This window comes from Mesoplodon densirostris, chromosome 4 (assembly GCF_025265405.1).
Source record: "Mesoplodon densirostris isolate mMesDen1 chromosome 4, mMesDen1 primary haplotype, whole genome shotgun sequence".
NCBI classification, from domain to species: Eukaryota; Metazoa; Chordata; class Mammalia; order Artiodactyla; family Ziphiidae; genus Mesoplodon; species Mesoplodon densirostris.
Window position 1 is genome coordinate 146227659 of NC_082664.1, and position 23305 is coordinate 146250963.

At 42.8% G+C, this 23305-nt stretch overlaps 1 protein-coding gene across 2 annotated transcripts in view; it reads left to right on the plus strand.

Moving 5' to 3' along the window:
• The window catches only part of ABHD2 (abhydrolase domain containing 2, acylglycerol lipase), a 102556-nt gene that overhangs the window by 44542 nt on the left and 34709 nt on the right, over positions 1-23305 (plus strand). For both annotated transcript variants that reach the window (XM_060097356.1, XM_060097355.1), the window contains 2 exons: positions 14142-14317; positions 17216-17383. In XM_060097356.1, coding sequence (XP_059953339.1) covers positions 14142-14317; positions 17216-17383 — 344 coding nt within the window. The remainder of the gene's footprint in view (positions 1-14141; positions 14318-17215; positions 17384-23305) is intronic.

The following is a 23305-nucleotide window of genomic DNA, read 5'->3' on the forward strand; positions in this document are numbered from 1 at the left end:
GTGAGTTTTCACAAGGGTGGAGTTGTTGACTATTTGAGGAAATATTTTTCTGTTCTCATGTCATAGCAAAGGGCTGCCATTTCAACAGGGCTAAACCACAGCCTTCAACAGTGGCTTCTTTCAGCCTTTTGGAACTGCGTTCCTCTTATTGAAAGCTCCAGGCAGCTGCATCATTTCCTTCCTTTTACATTTCTGCTCAAGAAGCAGTGTCTGCATTTGCCAGTAGTTCTCTCATCAACCAGCAGAGTCTATGACCTTGTTCTGTCCTTCAGTGTTGCCCTTGTAGGCTCTGAGGTTTATCAGAGTAAATTTATTATAGTTACACATATCATAAACATCCTCAACTCCTGGATAGCTTATATGTATATTTATTTTTAAAAGACAGGTTACACTCCCATGAAAAGATTCCCCCAGACATCATCAACAAATGTTTCCCTTCAACCAATGTTTCCAGTTTCTTGACTATTTTTCCAAAAACAATTACACACACACACACACACCACACACAAATGGTAGTATTCTGTATACTCTTCTGCATTTTGCTTTTCTTCATGAAATACCACCGAGGGATTCTCCCATATGAATGTAGGAAGAGCTTCCTCCACATAGGTCTTGACTTCTTAGTGTTCCACAATGGGCCATCATTTGTTTAATTAGTCTGCTAGAGGGAGGTTTCATTTATTTCCAACCTTTTGCTTTCACAATGCTGCAACAGATAATTTTACATTTACATCATGATGCACATGTGTCTGTGTAGGATAAACTCCTGGAAGTAGAATTGCTGGGTCAAAGAGGATGTGCGTGGAAAATTGTGTTAGCTAATGCCCTCAGGGCTATCCCCACAAGCACCGAGAGTATGAAAGTGCTGTTTCTCCCAAACCTTGCTAACAGAAGGGGTTCTCCTACTTTTTTATATCTGCCAATCTGATAAGCAAAAAGTGTTTTCTTCCTGTGGTTTTAATTTGTATTTCTTTTATCAAAGAGGCTGTGCATCTTTTTTATATTTAGGAACTGTTTTTATTTCCTTTTCTATTAACCTCCTATTGGTAGCCCCTGCCCGATTTTCTGATGGTCATTGGTCTTTTCAGAATCACCTGAGAGAGCTCTTTAAGTACTAGGGAGATTAGCCCTTTGTGGTATGAGTTGCAAATATTTGTTCTCCGTTTGTCATTTGTCTTGTGACTTTGCTCATGGTGGTATTTGCCATGCAGAATTTTTTTTAAACGTTTGCATAGTCATATCGTTGGATCGTTTCTTTTGGCTTCTGGGATTTCTGTTTTCCTTTGAAAGGTCTTCTTCATTGTACAATTATTTTTAAAAAACACCAAACTTTCTTTTGGCACATATATGCTTTCATTTTTCACTTTGAAATGTTGAATCTCTCTGGAATTTGTCCTGGTGTGAAGTGTGGCTCCAACTTCATTTTTTTCTAGATGGCTACCCTTTGCCCAACGCCACTTATTGAACAAGTCATCTTTACCCCATTTATTGAAACACCACCTTTTTCTCCTGCTAAGTTTCCTGGATGCATTTAGACATATTTCCAGTCTGTTCCATTCTGGTGATAATCCTGAATATATACCATTAAGCAGATTTGTAGCTTTTTAATATGTTTTACTCTGGGCAGTGGGGTTGGTGCTGCTACCCCTCACTATCTTCTTTTTCATAATTTCCTTGACTATTACAGCTCGTTCGTTTTTCCATATGAACTTTAGAATGCTTGTTTAATTCCAAATATAAAAATCCTGTTATTTTTACTGTGTCTCTGTGACATTTATAGATAATTTAGGGAGAACTGGCATATTTGCGAGGCTGAGTTTTCCAACGCAAGCTCGCTTGTTCCAGTCTCCTGAGCCCTAAAGAGCTTTATCCACTTTCCTTCTGATCCCCTTCTCGTGACTGTGAACTCCCTGGGAACAAGAACAGAGCCAGGTTTTGAGTGTGGGGCAGTAGTAAGGAGATATATAATTACTGACAATAGAAGCATGTTTTTAATTAACTATTCTAAGAACACATCTTTTTTCTAACGTCATTGTTTGCCATTTTGTGAATTATTTTTCTGCATATCAAAGAAGGCAAGATATGTGCCCATGTTGAATGCTAACATTTTAATTCTTACAGTAATCTCTTGATTAAAATGTTCTTAAAAGGGGCATTCCACGTAGATAATCCAGGAACCTCACATGTAACTATTCCAGTTCCTCCCACACTAGGAACAGTAGCAGATACGATGTGATATTTCAGCTCTTATCTTCCTGCCTAGCCCTGGAATAGATTTTTGAGGTGATCTTGGCCTGAGACGTGGCCAAAAAGGGTTGGGCAAAGAGCAGACCACTGACATTTCTCTGCGTGTCCTCTAGACAGGAGAGGGTTGAGAGGGGAGACAGGGACAAAACGAAGGTATTCTGTGTGCTGTGCATCACCATGCGCCCTGTCTGGTCAGCAGAGGCAGTTTTTTCAAATCCATGATTTAGCGATAAGAAAGGTGAGGCGGGGGAACAGTTTAGCATCTTGAGTGCCAGACTCCAGGAGCTGCGATGTAGTCCCCTAGTTAGGTAACTAATATTTGACTGGGTCTTTGCAGGACTAGTTCTTTAATGTATGGTATTTGTCAGTGGAACCCTGGAGCCTTGTAATAAACTACGAGCCCACTTAGAGCATAGTGTCCAAACCAGGTTGAGATATACATGAGGAGAGAGGACTGTGCTTCCTCCCTTCTGTATACAGAGTACTGTGACCAGAGCTAAATGTGCAGGAAGATTGGGACTTCTCTGGTGGTCCAGTGGTTAAGACTCCACGCTTCCACTGCAAGGGGCGCGGGTTCGATCCCTGGTCAGGGAACTAAGATCCTGCATGCTGCATGGTGCGGCCAAAAAACAAACAAACAAACAAATATGCAGGAAGTTAATGGGATCAGAGACCTTTAACATATGAATGCAGTTCTGAGGGGGTTTAACTGGTTTTCTTTGAACTTTAAAATTGAGTTTATTTTTCCTCAGAGCAAAAAAATGTGTGGTTTCTTTTTAAGTGGTTTTATTGTCACTCATGTACTTGTTCTTGCTAACATACGTGTTTCATGGCTTGCACAAGGTACACAATGGGTCGTAGATGGGCCAGTATCCTGTATTTATTTAGAAACCAGTCTCAGGAATAGAAGCTGATTTCTCTCATTTCCTTAGGCCACTTTTGGTCATTTCAGGCAGAAACAACCCTCTCTGCACTGGAATTTTCCTGTGCATCATCCTGCAATTCAGGAATAGAGCATCTAACAACAGCAGTTTTGAAAATGTAATGTGTGACAGCTGTGAAGAACTGTTTTTGCCCCCAGTGGGGAAGAACTATTTGCCCCCAGTGGGGAAAATGCTGTGCTCAAAGTGTATTTCTTTCTTTCTTTTTTTTTTTTTTTTTTTTTTTTTGATGTGGACCATTTTTAAAGTCTTTATTGAATTTGTTACAGTATTGCTTCTCTTTTATGTTTTAGTTTTTTGGCTGCGAGGCTTGTGGGATCTTAGCTCCCTAGCCAGGGATCGAACCCGTACCCCCTGCATTGGAAGGCGAGTCCTTAACCACTGGACCGCCAGGGAAGTCCCCCAAATTGTATTTCTGATGAGCCTATTAATGGGTGTTGGGGAAGCTGAATATGCCACTTGACATTTTGAGATAAAAGGCCCAAGATGTTTGTTTCCAAAGCTAAAATGATGAAGTCCTTTCCCAGCCTCAGCCTTGCCTCCCCAGCAGTATTGGTGTCATGTGGTGCAGGGTCGCCTCCACATCTGGGCCTCCTGCAAAGAAGGGGCTTCCAGGGAGCTGTGTCCTAGTGGAGAAGGGTGAGGCCCAGTGTTGTAGGCACACAAAAGACCAGCTGGCTTCAGGCCAGCCAGGCTGGACAGGGGAAGAGAGGCCATGAAGGGAACCAAAGGGATCTTGGTAGGAGCAGCAAGAGTCCTAGGTTCAAGGTCTATGAAGGGGAGGCTCTGGCAGTTCAGGATCCAGGATAAGTATCTACAAACTGTCCCCCTAACTCTAAAGAGTTCTGCCCCTTCCCTGCTTCCTCACCTCCTCTGTGGGGACACAGGCTTGTCCACACACACACACACACACACACACACACGAAGGCAGAAGTTAATTTTCTGACTTCCGGAGCTGCCACAAAGCTGTGTTCCCCCCACCCCAACCCCCTGCCCCACTGATCCTTGTCCTGATTAATTTATTCTCACTCATTAAAGTAGGTAAAAATGCTTCCCCAAACCAGACATCTCTTGCCTTTCCAGAAGTACCTCTAGCCTCTTTATGATCACTCTGCTGGGTCTCATTATCTTTGGGGAGCTATTCAGTATGAGTTAACATTCTGGCCTCATCTTGAAATAATCAATGTGAATATGCAAATTAATTACCCTCCAGATGGATCTCCTGCAGAAAAAAACTTCACTGATCTAAAGAAGATGGTTACAGTTGTGAAAAACATGTAAAATCAAAGAAATGTTTTTTTGTTTAATGTATGTGAAGAACACCAAAGAGAAGTTCCAACAAATTCAATTATCAATTTGGAAAAACATGATTTAATAGAACATTCTGCCAGAAAAGAGCAGGCACAAAAATGTTTAATTGTTGTTCTAACTTGTAGTTGAGGGAGTTGATGAGTCTCGAGTGTGACGTGGTAAGAAAAGCTCTGGACAGACATCAGAGATCTGTCCTCTAATCCTGACTTTGTGATATGAAGCAAGTCAAGACTCTACTTTTCTCATCTGTAAAGTGGGGGGCGATATCGTCGCTCAGAGGTATTGTGAAGATTGAGAGATGTGACCAGCCCAGTCCTTGACTCAGAGGTTGGATGCTCAGAAACTTGCCCACTCTGAGAACCTTAGACTCCCATCTTAGTCAGCTCAGGCTGCTATAACAAAATACAGTAGACTGGGATGCTTAAACAACAGATACTTATTTTTCAAAGTTCCAGAGGCTGGAAAGTCTAAGATCAAGGTGCTAGCAGGTTTGTTTCCTGGTGAGGGCCCTCTTCCTGGCTTTGCAGATGGCCACCTTCTCACTGTGTCCTTGCATGGTGGAGAGAGAGAGAGAGAGAGAGAGAGAGAGAGAGAGAGAGAGAAAGAAAGAGAGAGCTCTGGTCTCTCATCCTTTTCTTATAAGGGCACCAGTCCCATCACAGGGGCTCCACCCTCATGACTTCTTCTAAGCCTGATTATGTCCCAAAGATCCCACCTCGAAATATCATCACATGCAGGGTGGCGGGTAGGGCTTCAATATGTGGATGTTGGGGGGACACAAACATTCAGTCCTTAACACTCCCCATCATGTACTGAGTTAAACTGGTGCTTCTCAGCCTCGTGATTGTCTCCCCATACCATCCTCCCATCCTGCCTTTCTGCCCCCATTGCCCACTCCTTCTCTCTGTGACAGTAGTTGTCTGTGTTCCCCTCATGCGCTTCCACCCCCAGGTTGTGAACCCTACAAGGTCAGGCACTGTGTCTTGCTAATCTCTGAATTTTATTGACTCAACATGTAAGAGCCAAAAGAAAACATAGGCAGAGGCCAGCTCAGTCCCGATAATGTCTCTGGTTTGGTCCCAGATGCCAGCCACGTGTTCCTAGAGGCATTCCTCGTCCATGTGGTCACTCTCCAAACAAATCTCTTGGTCTGAGTAAATCTCTTCTCAGTGGACAAATATTTTTCCTGAAATGGAAAATTTGTTTTTCTTTACCTGAGGCTGTGCTTTGAGCAGAGTGGAGGGCCTGCTGAGAAGGGCATTCTCTGGGGAAGCTGAGGAAATGTCCTGAGCCCTTGTCTCCTAAAGAGTCCCAGCACCTGCTCTGACCCTTGGCCGGCATCTTGGCTCAAACCCAGGGAAAGACATTATCAGCCACTTGAAAGTGAGGTTCTCAGGAGAGAAACGGGAGCAGCTGTGAGGCAGCGCTCTGTGGGGCCGACGCAAAGGGTGCTTTTCCCTTGGGAGGGCTTTCCAGGATGACGTGACCCCTCTGCTTTCTGCCCCATCACTGAAGTGTCCCTTGGGCTTGGGCTTTGCTGAAGGAGAGGGAAGCTGAGGGCAGACCCGTGTCTCTGGAGCGAACCTCTGTGTTGGGAACAAAGTCAGGGCCATGGGCTGGTTGGGCTTCCAGTCAAGTGCTGAGTTCCCAGACGCTGACATTCGAAAGTCACCAGCCCTTGAGAAGGTGGCTGCTCATTTCGCTGGATGACCTACTAAACCTCAAGAGTGAGTTCTAGGTGAATCCCGGAGGTAGCTGTAGATGTCTGGGGGAATCCTGCAGACAGATGGCTCTGCACTGGGTGTTCCTTCTTCTGCCCAGGGCCTGGAATTTAGGCCAGGGATACTTCTTTTAACATTACAATATTTAATTATTATCCTGATATTCTTTCTAGTCTTCAGTGGAGTTGTATCATATGTGACTTAACATGTATAGATCCAAGTCTTTACACCAAGAAAGACACACACACACACACACACACACACACACACACTTCCTTTGTGCTGGCCCCTCAACCGGCCTCTCCACTCAGACAAGTGCAGGCCCCATGGTGTGTGAGCTGGGAGCCTCACATCCCCGCTGGTAGTGCCAGAGCCTGTGTGCCTCTCCTGCGAGAGGGAGCATCGTGCTGCATCCTCTCATTTAAAGATTTGAGGGTTTTTTTTTTAATTTATTTATTTTACTTTACTTATTTTTGGCTGCTTTGGGTCTTCGTTGCTGTGCGCGGGCTTTCTCTAGTTGCGGCGAGCGGGGGCTACTCTTCGTTGCGGTGCGCAGGCTTCTCATTGCGGTGGCTTCTCTTGTTGCGGAGCACGGGCTCTAGGTGCACAGTCTTCAGTATTTGCAGCACACAGGCTCAGTAGTTGCGGCACGCAGGCCCTAGAGCACATGGGCTTCAATAGTTGTGGCACATGGGCTCAGTAGTTGTGGTGCACAGGCTTAGTTGCTCCGTGGCATGTGGGATCTTCCTGGACCAGGGATCGAACCCTTGTCCCCAGCATTGGCAGGCGGATTCTTAACCACTGTGCCACCAGGGAAGTCAAAGATTTGGGGGTTTTTATTTCACAACACAGCCCTAACCTCGGGCCACCAGTGCCATCTGTGTTAATGCAGTCCCAGCCATCTGCCCGGCACTGGACAAGAGCTACCTGGGCTCCGCTTACAGACAGTATGTTCCTTCCTGAAGGGTGTTCTGGGGGGTGATTTGACTGTAGTTGATAGCTTGACCTTTTAACTTGAGGATCAGGCTACGGGTGAAACGTGACACCACTACACTAACAGAATGACCCTGAGGAGGAGAGAGCAAGGTTAAAACAGGAGAAGGGGTCACTCCCGAATGACCCCTTTGTCGTGACTGTTGTGCTTGCTGGAGGCCCAGGTCGTGGTCTGAGTGTCCTTTCTCCTGTGTGTTGCCAGCTTCCAACTCAACAGCAGATTTGTATCAGGAATAACCTCCCAGGGTTCCCCGTGTTGCTGAGAAGCCCCTGGTCGGCCATAGCCTTAAAAACAGACAACTCTGGAATACACGTTTGCTAATTTGACGTATTTTTAAAGCTAGAGGCTGGCCGTTGACTATTTAAGATACGTTAAGCCTCATTTACACTGGTTCTAGGTAACTAATATTTTTAAAGGATGACTAATAGAGTCATAGGAGTCTCCAGAATGAAAGCATCTATTTTCCTCATCACGCCTATTTTATCATCCAAACAAGCACTGGACGCAGTGGTCAAGGCCTCAGTTGAAGTCCTAACTCTGCCCTTGATTAGCAGAGTGACAAGTGACCATGGCCAAGCCTTTCACTCTCTGGGCCACAGGGTCCCCATGGTTGACAACAGCTGCCCATTTCACAAACTTGTTATCAAAGGCAAATGAAAGCAACAAGGTCTTACTGTATAGCACAGGGAGCTGTCTTCAATATCCTATAATAAACCATAATGGAAACAAATCTGAAACAGAGTATGTATATATGTATATAACTGAATCACTTTGCTGTACACCAGAAACTAACACAACATTGTAAATCAACTATACTTTAATTTAAAAAATTAATTAATTTTAAAAATAAAAATAAATAATTTTTTTAAAAAGCAAATGAAATCCTATACAGAAAGGACTTTGAAAAATTGTGAAGTGCTATAAGTAAATAAAATGTTCTGTGTTCAACGAAGGAGGTAAATAAATCATGGTGATGGAACCATGACTAGTACCTCAGATGCTCCTGACTTCCTTTGGTAAAGGGCTTGGGGAACATCTGTAATGTGCCCAAAGTCACGAAGGGAGAGGCCCTAGGTTTCAGTCCAGGTGATATTTCTTTGCTCTAGTAAGGTTCCAGCGGCCTTTGTCTTCACAGGTATCTCAACTCATTGAGCATGGTAACCCTTCCCTCCTGTTTCCTTTTTCTCTGTGAAATCCTGAGCCCTATTACTTCCTTGTGAAGGAGGAGAAGCAAGACTTCTCAGATGACTCCCACGGATCTCCACAGCCCCTGAGCGGACCCTGCATTGGGGATCTTCTCTTCCACATGGTTCCTTTTCAGTTCATATCACCTTCTTTGTTGGTCCCCAGTCTTTTGTCTGGATTGGGCTGGGAAGGAGGACCTCTAGTTGAATTCTAACCACCTGCACTCCCATTGGGAGAAGGCTCAGAAGAAGTTGAGCCCAAGGACATTTTAAATACAAGTATCTTCATTAGAGTTGTGCTAACATTAAAGAGTTTTAGACTATTTTCAGGAACAAAGTCTACTGAGCCAATTTGATTCCGTGTTGATTTTTTTAATATAATACAGTTAAATTTTATCTTCATCAGGTTTATTTTCCATTTAACTTTTGCTACAAAGCTTGGAATCAGTTTTTGTTCGTATTGTATGTTACTGACCATAGAAAGTTCTCTTATGGCTCTCCTTTTCATCAAGACCAATTCTCTAGGTTAAACTTTGCAAGTCTAAATGCTTTTATGAAAACTGGATTCTTTTGTCAAAATTTAGGCAATACTGGATTATACCACATGCCGTTTTAACTGTTACCAATTTTATTCTGATTTGATTCTTTCGAATAGTAGTAGCCGTTGTGAACAGGAGGCTAATAGTGTACATTTATTTTATTTTATTTATTTACTTTTTAAATTTTATTTATTTATTTATAACTGCCTTGGGTCTTTGTTGCTGCGCGTCGGCTTTCTCTAGTTTCGGTGAGCGAGGGCTACTATTCATTGCTGTGCACGAGCTTCTCATTGCAGTGGCTTCTCTTGTTGCGGAGCTTGGGCTCTAGGCGCGCGGGCTTCAGTACTTGTGGCACACAGGCTCAGTAGTGGCGGATGGGTTTAGCTGCTCCGCAGCATGTGGGATCTTCCTGGACCAGGGTTCGAACCCATGTCCCCTGCATTGGCAGGTGGATTCTTAACCACTGTGCCACCAGGGAAGTCCAGTATACATTTATTTATCAACTGGTTCATCTTTTAAATTGTGATCAGTATCACAGACAGAGATAGAAGTAGAGATAGAGTGGAAGAAAATAGCCTAGAGTCAAAATGGTAGGGCTGTTCAATGTCATTAATTATTAGGGAAATGCAGATCAAACCACAAGAGATGCCGCTTCATACCCACTAGGACAGCAGTAATAATTCTTCTAATGGAAAATAACAGGTGTTGGCAAGGATGTGGAGAAATTGGAACCCTTGTACGTTGTTGGTGGGAATGTAAAATGTTTCAGCTGCTATGGAAAACTGTTTGGAGGTTCCTCAAAAAGTTCAGCATGGAATTACCAGATGACCCAGAAATACTGCTCCTTGGTATATACCCAAAAGATTTAGAAACAGGTATTCAATCAAAAACTGGTACACAAGTGTTCATATCAGCACTCTTCATAATAGCCACAAGGTGGAAGCAATCCAAGTGTCCATCAACAAATGAATGGATAAACAAAATGTGGTATATCCATGAAATGAAATAAAAAGGAATGAAGTAATGACACAGGCTACAACATGAATTAACCTCAAAAACGTAATGTAGTTGAAAAATCACAAGACAAAAAGTCACACGTTGTATGATTCCATTTACATGAAATATCCCGAATATGTAAATCCATAGAGACAAAGCAGATGAATGGTTGCCCAGGGCTGGGGGAAGGGGTGAATGGAGAGTGATTGCTTAACGCATATAGGGTTTCCTTGTGGAGTGATGAAATGTTCTGAAACTAGGTAAAGGTGATGATTGCACAATGTTGTTAATATACTAAATGCCACTGAATTGTATACTTTAAGACGGTTAATTCCATGTTATGTGAATTTTAACTCAAAAAGATAGTGGGGGCAAAATGATGGGCTGCGTAAAATGTACTATTCTACTCTAAGACCAATAAAGATCATTGACCAGGAGTCATAAAAACTCTACTTTGCTAGATGTCTCCTTTAAAGAAAATAACACAAACTCTTTTTTTTCTTTTCTTATGAAATTAGCTTTTAGAAAGATGGGTGTGTGAGGAAAAAAAAAACAACGCTTGAGCAAGTAGGTTGCCTATTTCTGATCTATGTTGTATTATAGGTGAAGCTTTTCTGAAGAGGCTTTAAAGTATTAATAGATACATTTGAGAACAATGTGAAATACTAAGAGTTGGGACCAGGTTTCAGGAAACAGTGACAGAAAGAAAGAGGAGACTTTGGAAGAACTAGAGGGAATACTGTGATTTGATGGGGGCTGTGGAATGTCAGGGGCACTGAAAAAGCCTTTTGAACCAAAGACATGTCCAGCTAAAAAACTTGTAGGGGGCATTTGTCACTCTTCTGCTGCCCAGCATCCATTCTTCCTCTCCAGGGGCACACAAATTTCCTTTTGGGAAAGTGCCTCTCTCCCATTACATGTAGGTAGTAAATCAAGGTGCCCTGCCCACCCACTCTGAAATCCCCTGCTTCTAGACACCTCACTCCGGGGATATTGACTCTTTCCAGGTGGGTGGGGGGCAGTGATGTTGCTGACTGTGTAAAGCGCACATCGCTAGAGCAGCCCCCTGGTTTCCTTCCTGGATCCTGTGCTCTTCAAGCCTGGTTCTCCAGACCCTTGTCCATTTGGTGAGCACTCCAGCATCCTTGTAATATAAGAGAAGTTAAGTTAGTCGGAGTTGGGTTTTGTTGCTTTAACCAAAGCAGCCTGTTTGATACAGATTTAAAATGCCAAGGAGTAGCGGCTGATGGGCATTTGGTTCACTGGGAAGGGCTTGCCGGGAGTCGGCGGGGGGCTCAACCTCAGACAACATATCCTAAACACCTACTGTGTGCCAGGCCTTGGGCCGATTTGGTAGAGAGGTACTGTAGAGGATCAAAGGGAATAACGGCTAAGTCTGGGTCCCATAGCTATAAAGTGGTTTGATCTACAACCAAGGGACCCAAGTCCCATAAGGAAGAATTGGTCACCCACAGATTTAGGGCAAAGATGAGCATTAGTCGGCTTTTTTTCAACTGTCTTATAAACAGACCAGCAACCATCTGTCCTTGCTCATGTGAACTCCATCTGCCCAAAGGCAGCGCGCGCGTGTGTGTGCGCGCGCGCGTGTCTGGAGGGATGTGAGAGGGAGGGAGGTCCAGATTTTCCCTTGTGGTCTTTCCCTTTGGGCAATTCCGTTAACATAGCCAGGTGTTGATTTTAAGTGGGTTCAGAAGATAAAGACATGCTGGCCTCTAAATTTTGTTGTGGTCTTCTAGCTTCTTTCTTAGTAACAGGATTCATTAACCGCTGACCACAGCATGACATTGGACAAAATACCATCTAGATAAGAAGTAGAAGACAGCACTTCTGCTTTCTGGGAGTCAGGAATAAAACATGCCCAGATGCTAACTCTAAGAATAGCTTTTTAGGGGCTTCCCTGGTGGCGCAGTGGTTGAGAGTCCGCCTGCCGATTCAGGGGACACGGGTTTGAGCCCTGGTCCGGGAAGATCCCACATGTCGCGGAGCGGCTAGACCGCTGAGCCTGCACGTCCGGAGCCTGTGCTCCGCAACGGGAGAGGCCACAACAGTGAGAGGCCCGCGTACCGCAAAAAAAAAAAAAAGAATATATGAAGAATAGCTTTTTAAAATGTAGAAATGCATGCAAATTAGTGTAGTAAAAAATGAGTATTGAAACGTGAAGCAAGACATAAAGTTTTACTATAGGACATAAATACCTGAATAATGGAGAGATACACCATGTTTGGTTTTCTGGGTTTGTTTTTTTTTTTGCAGTACGCGGGCCTCTCACCGTTGTGGCCTCTCCTGTTGCGGAGCACAGGCTCCGGACGCGCAGGCTCAGCGGCCATGGCTCATGGGCCCAGCCGCTCCGCGGCATGTGGGATCCTCCCAGACCGGGGCACGAACCCGTGTCCCCTGCATCGGCAGGCAGACTCTCAACCACTGCGCCACCAGGGAAGACCCCATGTTTGTTTTTTTATCTTTTGGCCGTGCTGTGTGGCATGTGGGATCTTAGTTCTCCAACCAGGGATCAAACCCTGCATTGGAAGCGTGGGGTCTTAACCACTGGACCACCAGGGAAGCCCCTCACACCATGTTTTTGAATGGGACAAGTCGGAACTGTAAAGATGTCAATTCTTCCCAAAGTGGTGTATGTTTGGTGTGTTTCCAATTTAAAAATCCCAAATTTTTCATAGAACAAACTAATCCTATAGTTCATCTGGAAACTAAAATGCCAAAAGTCTGCCAAGAAAATTTTGAAAAAGTAGAGTGAAGGGCTTCCCTGGTGGCGCAGTGGTTGAGAGTCCGCCTGCCGATGCAGGGGACACGGATTCGTGCCCCGGTCCAGGAAGATCCCACATGCCGCGGAGCGGCTGGGCCCGTGAACCATGGCCGCTGGACCTGCACATCCGGAGCCTGTGCTCCGCAGCGGGAGAGGCCACAGCAGTGAGAGGCCCGCGTACCGCAAAAAAAAAACCAAAAAAACAAAAAAAAATACTCCTCCTTCTCCTCCCTGCCCCCAGAGAGGAAGCTTATCTGGTAACTGGCTTGCTTAAGGTGATGACTTCCCTTCTCTTAAATTTGTGTAGATTTAATGAATTGCCAAAAACAGAGAGTAAATCTGGTTTAATTTAAAAAGAGGGTCTGGGATCATCTGGTCTGATAGAAATGATAGGCACAAATCGGCAAGCAGGTTAAGGTAAATTCTTAATAAAATGTTCACCACTGTGACACACTACAGAGGTGAAGGATTGATGTCATTACCATTTTATATTATATGTCTCTAGTTTAATACGGAACACAAATCCTGCTCATGCATCAAGCTTGGGCTCAAAGCTGAAGAAGAGAAACCAATAGCAGTTTCAGTAAATGGGATCATCTTGCCCTGTGGTTGTGAACTATAATCATTTCTTAATTGTAACTTGGAACACCTTGTTTTCCCATTGATTAACCAGGTTGTGATTTTTGCACTTCCTACCAAGGACCAGAGTCACTGAGTTTTCACGAAAGACAGTTGTTAGGGTGTTATCATGCCTTGCTTATGCTAACAAGACTTTATCCTTCATTAATCCAACAAATATTTACATTGCTCTGCCCTTCTAGCACATTCTCCAGAGCATACAATGTGCCCCCCAGCACACACACACACACACACACACACACAAACATACATGCACAAGGCACTCAACAGACTCTTAGGAGGCTTTGCAGCCCTTCCCAGTTTAACAAGGCAGCAGGTTTGGTTCATGGGGTAACAACCCCTGCAGCTGTGGCCTGCCTTATTGGGGGAAGGCAAAGAAGTGAGCATTTAGTGTGCTTAGGTGCCGTGCTAGCTATTTTATATACATTAGCTCATTTGATAATGAGGCTAACCCTGTCAAGTAGCATGTGTTCAAAATGTATTAGTTGCTTTCTTTCTATTCTACATTATGGAAATAACCCGTGTTGAATTAATTAACACCTCAAATTTGAAATCCTGTCTATATAAGCATGTCCTGGTTGATTTCTAAAGCTAATCTGATGCATAAATGGGGAAAGGAGGTAAATCATGGCATGGATATAAGGTTTAAAAAATCTCATATTTGTGCTTAGTGTACAGAATTTGTCAGGAAAAAAAAAAGAGGTTGAAAAGCTCTTGCTCCAAAGTTTTTTTAGAGCATTATTCAAGGAGTGTGGGAAAATTGACCTCTCCTCTGCTTCTTTCTTAGATATATTCCACCTTTGATCTGGGGGAAAAGTGGACACATCCAAACAGCCTTGTATGGGAAGATGGGAAGGGTGAGGTCACCACACCCGTATGGGCACCGGAAGTTCATCACCATGTCTGACGGAGCCACTTCGACCTTTGACCTCTTTGAGCCCTTGGCTGAGCACTGTGTGGGAGGTAAGCTAGCTTAGGTCATATGATTGGGCCATCACTCAGGGAAGGGGAACTAGTCTGTGAAGGAGCCTCGATATAAATGCTCGAGCCATTGATACTTACCATCGCATCCAGGGTCCTGTAGGAAGTCTGCTGAGGTGCATCACTTAGGAGCAACCGGCAAGGACTGGCTCCACCGTGTGTTTGCCAGGCGCCCTGTAGGGCTCTTCAGAAAGCATTGTTGAATACAGTTTTTTAGTCCTCTTGTGAAATAGAAAAGCTTGGTATAAGAACTTGGAGCCCAGGACCAGGCCTCTGGTTTGATGACAGCAACAGAAGCTGGACTATTCTAAGTGCTTTATGTATGCTATTATCTCATTTAATCCTCACAACAACCCTGAGAAGTCAGTGCCTTATTATCCCTACTTTACTGATGAGGAAACTGAAGCTTAGAGATGCAGTGTAGCTGGTCTTGTTTGTTGGACAACAGCAGATAACAAAGGCTCTCATATACCCTCTGCTTAGGTTTCCAGAGGTCTGGGACACCTATATCTCAGAAACAACCACGGTTTCTACTGGTGATAAAACTCTCATTGCTCTGTGCAGACTGCACAGTAAACATTCATAAAAAGCTTCACAATGAGGACTTCTGAGGAAGTGGAGTTAGATGGCTGCATCCTTTGAATGCTGTTCCTACTGGAAGAGGACATGTCTTTTGAGTTCTGTAGTATTCAAAGGCACCTAGTTTTTTACAGGAGCTCAGTCAGTTTTTAGGGGTAAATTCCAGTAAATGTAATATAGCTCTCAGCTATTTAAAGCACTTAGAACCTCTGAGTAGCTAGTGACCACTTAGCTTATGTTCCCTCTGTCTGGAATGCTTGTCCCAGACCTTCACATGACTGCCTCTTTGTCATTTAGCACTCAGCCCCGATGTCACCTCAGAGGGATGGTCCCTGACTCCTCTAACTAGTGTTTCCTTCCCAGGAAATCGATCACACCTTCCTGCTCTAGTTCTTCATGGTACCTGCCACTCTCTGAGCTTATTTGCATAGTGGTTTATCATCTGTCTGCTAGAACGTAGGAATCCCCAGAGTCGAATAAACAGTCACAGAAGGAGTGAATAAATGAATAGATTAGGAGTTCACATTGTGTTTCTAAGCCTTGTAGCTGATCTTTCAAATATTTATTTCTCTACCATTTAAAAAAAGTTAAATATTTTTTCCCTTGCTTCTAATGCTCTGACTTCTTGTACTATTAAAGCACAAAATTTAAGCAATTTAATTTAACCTGCTCTTCTAGGACTGAGGTGGAAAGTTGAAAAGGATGAAACTGATCCTTTTTTGTGATTGTCTGTGTCTTTCTATCACCCCTGTGCCCAGACAGGATTGATGAAGGTGGTTCTGGAAGGCAGAAATGCTTCCAAGAAACGCTCTAAGAAAAGCAGCCATTTATCCTTTTTAATGATTTCTTCCTGACAACAACACTCATAGAAAATGTAGATAATGTAGAAACATTTAAAAAAAAGAAAAGAATCATCTGTAATCCCCACCCAGCATACCACTGTTAACGTTTTGTTCCATTTACCTTCGGTTCTATGCAAAGTTTTTCTAAAATTTAAATTACTACACATTATATTATAAATTATAATATAAATATTTCCCCATATCGTTAAAAGTCTAAAAGTCTTCAATAACAAAAGTCTAACAACTGCTTAATAGTCTCCAATGTGGTCATACCATAATTTAATCGTTCTGTTTTTGGACATTTAGCTTGCTTATAATTTTGTTGCTCTCAAATAATCCTTTGATAAGCATCCTTACTCATAAAATTTAAGGCAAGATTCCAAGAATTCCAAGAATTGGAATTACAAGGTCAAGGTTTATAAAAAATTTTAAGTTTCTTTATGCATATTGTGTAAGAATTTTAAAATTGTTTTTATCTTAACTTTCAGAAGGAAAATTTATGATTAGATTTAATAACCCAAACACCACTTTTCTTTTAAAGAAAAACATATTCATATTTTTAAGTAGGTAGTTCATGCTCATGATAGAATATTCAAAAGGTACTAAAGGATACACAGTAAAAGTGTAAGTCTCTCTCCCACCCTAACAGTGGTACCCACTGTTAGGATTCTTGTGTATGATTCCAGAGCTAGTGGATGCGTTTATAAACATAGATGTCTTTTCCCCCCAACAAATAGTAGCATATCATAACCCTTTTCTGCACCTTGCTTTTTCCACTTAATACATATTAGAGAGCTTGCCATATCAGTGTATGTAAAGATGTCTCATTATTTTTAAGGGCTACATAATATTTCATCATTTGGATATGCAAAAATTTATTTAAGCAGACCCCTATTTCTAGAATTTATGTTATATTCAGTCTTTTGTATTACAATCTATACTGTAGATATATTGTTTTGTGTATGTACAGTGTATCTGTAAGATAAATACCTGAAAGTAAAATTGCTGGATCAAAGAGGTCTATGCAAACACTGCTTTTTATTTTTCCATTCATTCATTCATACAGAATTTCATATAGAAATTAAGAGTAATGCTTGGGAACTTGTATAAGAATTTGACAGATCAATTTTATATCCATTGAATCTAATAATTTAAAAATTGAGATTTGAATTATTTCATTTTTCTAGTAATTAATTTTGATTGTATTTTATTTTTCAAAAGCATCTGTCCATAATGGATTGGAACTTTTAAAAACTGACCCTTCACCACAAATAATTTGAGAAGCACTGCTATAGAGAGTTCCAGCTAGAAGGGAAAAATGTTCTTTCCCAGAGAAATGAGTGACAAGATGTATGTTAAATTCTCTCCTACTGTTGGCTAAGTCAGTGAAGTGTAGTTGTGACCATTTATCATGTCACTATTTATTGGCTATCTTGGAATCTCCTCCTCCACCATATAGATGATGTTACCATGGTCATCTGCCCTGGAATTGCCAATCACAGCGAGAAGCAGTACATCCGCACCTTCGTTGACTACGCCCAGAAAAATGGCTATCGGTGTGCCGTGCTGAACCACCTGGGCGCCTTGCCCAACATTGAACTGACCTCGCCACGCATGTTCACCTACGGTAAGCTTGGGGCACAGCCAAGTGGAGAACCCCTTATTTCTGTTCCCACTCCAAGTGTGCTGCTATTTCTGCTTCTGCCTTACTTTTCTAAGTTTAGAATTTGTGCCCATCTGCAAGAGCTGGTGGGGCACACAATTGTAACAGCAGCCCACGTGTACTGGGCATTTGCAAAGCCATGCCTCACATCAGCCTCTCAGCTGGGCACTGGAACAACCCCTATCTCAGCCCATCTCAGAGGCAGAAACTAAAGCTCACAGGGGAAGGTCTTGCACAGCGCCCCCTGCTGGTAAGTTAATGCCCTTCATCACTATGCCCTCCTGACGCTCATTCCTCAGGACTCTTGTGACCGGCAGGCCAGCGCTGTGATGAGGCATGTGGATGTTAGTGGGAAGGGAGTCTGGCACATTAACAACTCAGTGGGTTTCAGGCTGCTTGAGGACGGGAATTGGATCTCATATTTAGACAAATGCTTCTTGCGTTTCATTGAAGTCCTTTGTTAGGTAAGGCTCTGTGTTCTGGACTGCTCCTTCTTAAATCTTATTTAACTCTCCCTTCAGATTAACTGAACACACATAAATAATAAACACTTAAAATATGTGTCTTTATATGTACCAGCATTTGTGGTGTTTATAACCACATCAATTATAAGGTGTATTCATGGGAAACAAGTGAAAATTACATCTATAATCTCACCATAACTAATTTTCTCTTTCTTCATCTTCCCATTCTTTTATCTGTGTGCACATAGTTTTTATTTAGATGCAGTCATAATGTGTATATCTATGGTAACTTAATTTAAATAACTTTATATTCACTAACATAAAGATGCATAGTCATTATATTTAATCTTTTTAAAGAGCCACATTGCTGTGATTACCCTGTTATAGTTTATTTAACCATTCCTCTTTGTAGCCACTTAGGTTATTTAAAGTTTTTCAGCATTTTAAATAATGATGCTATAAATATTTTTGCATAGAACTTTTTTCTTCTCTTTAATGTCTTCTTGGGAGTAAATTTCCAGGAGTAGAATTTCAGAGTCAGCATTTTTTATGCACGTCTGTACATATTGTCAGATTGTCCTCCAGTAATATTGCTCCAGTTTTTTCCACCCTTCGTGGCATGTGAGGGTGGGTAAGGAAGCGTGAGCGGGGGGCACCTGCTCTGTGCCAGGCTGGGGGCTCCCATCCCACTGCTCCTCCGTGTGCACTCCCACCTAAAGACACCCATTTTACAGCCTCCCTTCTGTTCAACAGTTTGGTCAGTAGCTTGAAGATACAGGTGAAGCTCCAGATTTACACATAACGCAGGCACATGGGGAGTAGTGAGTAAGTGAGAAACAGGTTTGGATCAAAAGGCAGAAACAGGCAGTATCTAACAAAAATGAAAACAATGGAGAACAATTATAAGGTCCTGTACTTGGATATACAAATTTGGGTGCACAAGTAGAGGATGGGGAAGTGTGGCTTGGCTGCAGGGCCTGGGACAGGAGTGCTACCTAACAGCATGAAGTGCCAACAAGACAAGAAATGCCAGCGAGAACACTTAACGTGTGCCCAGCACAGTACCGCCGTTTCCCATGGATGTGATCTCTTCCATCTCCATAGCAGCCCTTGAGGCAGTGAGTGAAATTGTGATGGAGAGACTGAAGCACAGAGAGTTTAGGTAATTCGGGCAGGGAGAGAGCCTGTAAGTGGAATAGCCAATATAAGAGCCTGAATCTTGCCTCCCCGGCCTCCAGAATCCTAGGAGAGGAGCTAGGCCTGTGCAGTCCAGGCCCCCGCCCCTCAGAGTGCTGAGCTGTAGAGACAGGAGACTAGACTGGGGGGCACTCGCTCACAAGTCGAGGAGTCTGGTGGCTAAAGGAGCAGAGACGAGTCGCCTCAGTGTGGGACGTGGTCACAGAGAGGCTACCCCAGCCCTGCCACTGGCCAGCTGTGTTACCTTGAGTTTGCTTAACCTCAGTTCCAGGTTCTTCAACTGCAAAGTGGGGGTTACAGTTTTACAATTAAATATGGGTCACTAAGGACTTAGCAGGCAATTGAGTGCCTAACCTATAGTTTCCACTTACGAAATGTTCGACTTATTCAAATACTTGAAGATCCGTTAGTGCTAGTGAGAGATTAGCAATGCTCTGTGTGGCCCAGATAAATAAGACGTGTTCTTCAGGGGAAGATGGGAATATCAATAATAATTACAATACAGTATGATGAGTGCATCAGTTGAGAGTGTCTGGTGGGCGTGCAGCAGCAGGATGGAGAATCCAGCCTGTCTCCGTAGGCAAGGAGTCACGCGGGGAAGGAAGGGTCCTCCCAGAAAAAGCATTTGAACCGGGTCCTCAAGGTGAGGAGGGGTTGGAGCTCAAAAATAGAGAGGTGGGGGCTGTGGGATAAACAGCCCTACAGCTGCCTTTGAAGAGAGTGGCACATCTGGGCTGGCGAGCAGAATTTGAGAAAGGAAAATCCGTGGGGTGAAGTGAGTCCATCTAGGGCGAGCTCAGCACCCACGTCTTTCATAGTAATTTAACTTTCCTTTTTTGTTGTTGTCGTCAACCGTTTGTTTCATCAGAATTTTAGAAATAAATTCCTATAGTTTATTATATTTTAGTAGTTTTCCAGAAAGACAGGTACCTAAAGATATGGATGATATTTCTATCTGTGCTATTTAGTTCTTTTGTTTATCAGTACATCTTTTAACTGTTGAGGTGCATTGTTTAACCATCGGTTAGTTAGGTCAAACAAATGTGACCTGAGGTCAAAAATCCAGAACTTAAGGCACTTGAAATCCAAACAAAAATGTCTTCGGTAGCTTAGAGAAGGTGTTAGTGCTTCCTTAAGTGCTATTGATGTGACTTTAGTTTAAAAGAATGGGTTTTTAAAGAATGAAATTTTGCCGCTTGCAACAACACAGGTGGACTTGGAGGGCATTATGCTAAGTGAAATAAGTCAGACAGAGAAAGATAAGTAGTGTATGATATCCCTTATATGTAGAATCTAAAAAATACAACAAACTAGTGAATATAACGAAAAAGAAGCAGATTCACAGACATAGAGAACAAACTAGTGGTTACCAGTGGGGAGAAGGAATGGGGGAGGGGCAATATAGGGGATTAAGAGGTAGAAACCTCTTATTTTATACTTAGGTATAAAATAAGCTATAAAGGGGAATTCCCTGGTGGTCCAGGAGTCCAAGGACGAGGGTTCAATCCCTGGTTGGGGAACTAAGATCCCACAGGCCGTGCAGCATGACCAAAAAAAAAAAAAAAAGCTACAGGATATATTGTACAACATGGAGTATTTTCAAATATTTTATAAATATAAGTGGAGTATAACCTTTAAAAATTGTGAATCACTATATCGTACATTTGTAATTTATATAATATTATATATCAATGATACTGCAATTTTAAAAAATAAAAATAAAAGAATGGGTTTTTAATAAATGTTTCCCTGGACTGGTGAATAAGGAGCAATCCTTCAACAAAGGTGGCCTGATACATTAGAGCAAAGCCTATGTTTGTTACTTTTCACTGGTAAAGTGAGGCAGCTCAACTGTTAACAAGCTAGAACTGAAAAATCTTCATCACACTTAGTCCTGTATTGACTAGTTGCCTATTTATGGACTTTCTGTACTTCAGTATAAATATATTTGTCGACTTTTATTTCTACACCTAATATCATTCATTTTTAATTACTGTTGCTTTGTGATATGGCCTAATATCTGATAGGATTCACCCTGACCCATTGCTTCTTCAGCGTGTGCTTTTGTCTCTCTGCGTGTTTATTTTTTCAGTTGAACTTTAGAATTATTTTGTCAAGTTCTGTGTTGAGTTTCTGTACCAGTCAAGATGGACTCGATTATGCCATGGAAACAACCCCCAAATCTCACTGGTTTAAAAACAAAGATTTATGTCTTCCTCACATGGCAAATCCATCCTGGCTTGGCCGGGGGTGTCCTATGTCCCATCACCATCCTCACTCAAGCACCCAGGCTCATGGAGCAGCCCCCATCTGGAGCATTACCCGTAGAGATCACAATTTATTGGCCAAAGCACATTACATAGTCAAGTCTAACTTCAGTCGGGTGGGGGAGGTGTGTTGTTCCCAGAGAGGGAAAGTAGATTTTGGTGAACTCTAGCACACTGTATCACAATTTTTGAATAGAAATTTTATTGTATAAATTAACTTGGAAAAGTTCGTTGTTATAGTGTTTTCTCATCCAGGAATGTGGAACTTCCCTTCAAGTCTTCCTTTATTTCTCCCATAAAGAACTTCTAGTTCAGTGGTTATCAACATTAGAATTCCCCTGGGGAACTTCTGAAAGATACCAAGGCCAGGGTCCAGCCCCCAGCAGTGTAAGGTTCCCCCCGCCCCGGGCTGAGAGCCACAGATGTAGGTCTTACACATTCTTTGTTTCCTCTTCAGTTTTTTTCTTTTACCTTTTTATTACAGAAATGTTCAAAGTATAGAAAAGTAGAGAGAATAGTAAAATGAACTCACAATAAACCCCTCTGTACCCATCACTCAACCTCAACAAGTACTCAGCTTCTGGCCAATCTTATTTCATCCATAAACTACACCTTCCCTGCATCCCCCTTCCAAGATTGTTTTGGAGCAAGTCCCAGACAGCCTATCATCTCATCTGTGACTGTTTCAATGTGATGCTAAGGTACATGGACTCTCTGTAAACTGTTTTAGTTTGCTAGGGCTACCAAAGCAAAATACCATAGCCTGGGTGGCTTAAATTTAAAAAATGTATTTTCTCACAGTTCTGGAGTCTAGAAGTCTAAGTTCAAACTGTTGGAAGGTTTGCAAAGGCTTCTCTCCTTGGTTTACAGATGGCTGTCTCTCTGTGTGTCCATGTCTGTGTCTCTGTCTGTGTCCTAATCTCCTTTTCTTTTTTTTTTTTTTGTCAAATATCCATACCATTTGTTTTGTTTTGTTTTTGAAATTTATTTATTTGTTTATTTTTGGCTGTGTTGGGTCTTTGTTGCTGCACATGGGCTTTTCTCTAGTTGCAGGGAGCGAGGGATACTCTTTATTGCGGTGCGCGGGCTTCTCATTGCAGTGGCTTCTGTTGTTGCGGAGCATAGCCTCTAGGCGTGCGGGCTTCAATAGCTGTGGCTCACAGGCTCTAAAGCGCAGGCTCAGTAGTTGTGGCTCACAGGCTTAGTTGCTCCGTGGCATGTGGGATTTTCCCGGACCAGGGCTCGAACCCATGTCCCCTGCATTGGCAGGTGAATTCTTAACCACTGCACCACCAGGAAAGCCCTAATCTCCTTTTCTTATAAGGACACCAATTATATTGGGTTAGGGCCCACCCTAATGACCCCATTTTAACTTAATTACCTCTCTAGAAGCCCTGTCTCCAAATACAGTCACATTCTGAGGTACTGGGGCTTAGGACTTCTACATATGAATTTGGGGAGGACACAATTCAGTCCATAACATAAACATAGCACAGTACCATCATCACACCTAAAACTTTAACAGTATTCCTTCATGGCAGTTCAGTTTCCGCAGCTAACTTCTTTCTTTGTTGTTTTCCTTTTTAATTACAGTTTGCTCAATTCGGGATCTAAATCAGGTCTCATATATTACAGTTGTCTCAAAGGTTTCTTAAGCCTCTTTTAAATCTCCTTCCCTTCACTTTTTTTTTTTTTTTCTTTTTTTTGGCTGTGTTGGGTCTTCGTTGCTGCGTGCGGGCTTTCTCTGGTTGCGGCGAGTGGGGGCTACGCTTCATTGCAGTGCACGGGCTTCTCATTGCGGTGGCTTCTCTTGTTGTGGAGTACAGGCTCTAGGTGCACGGGTTTCAGTAGCTGCAGCACGCAGGCCCTAGAGCACATGGGCTCCAGTAGTTGTGGCTCGCAGGCTCTAGAGCGCAGGCTCAGTAATTGTGGCGCACGGGCTTAGTTGCTCCGCAGCA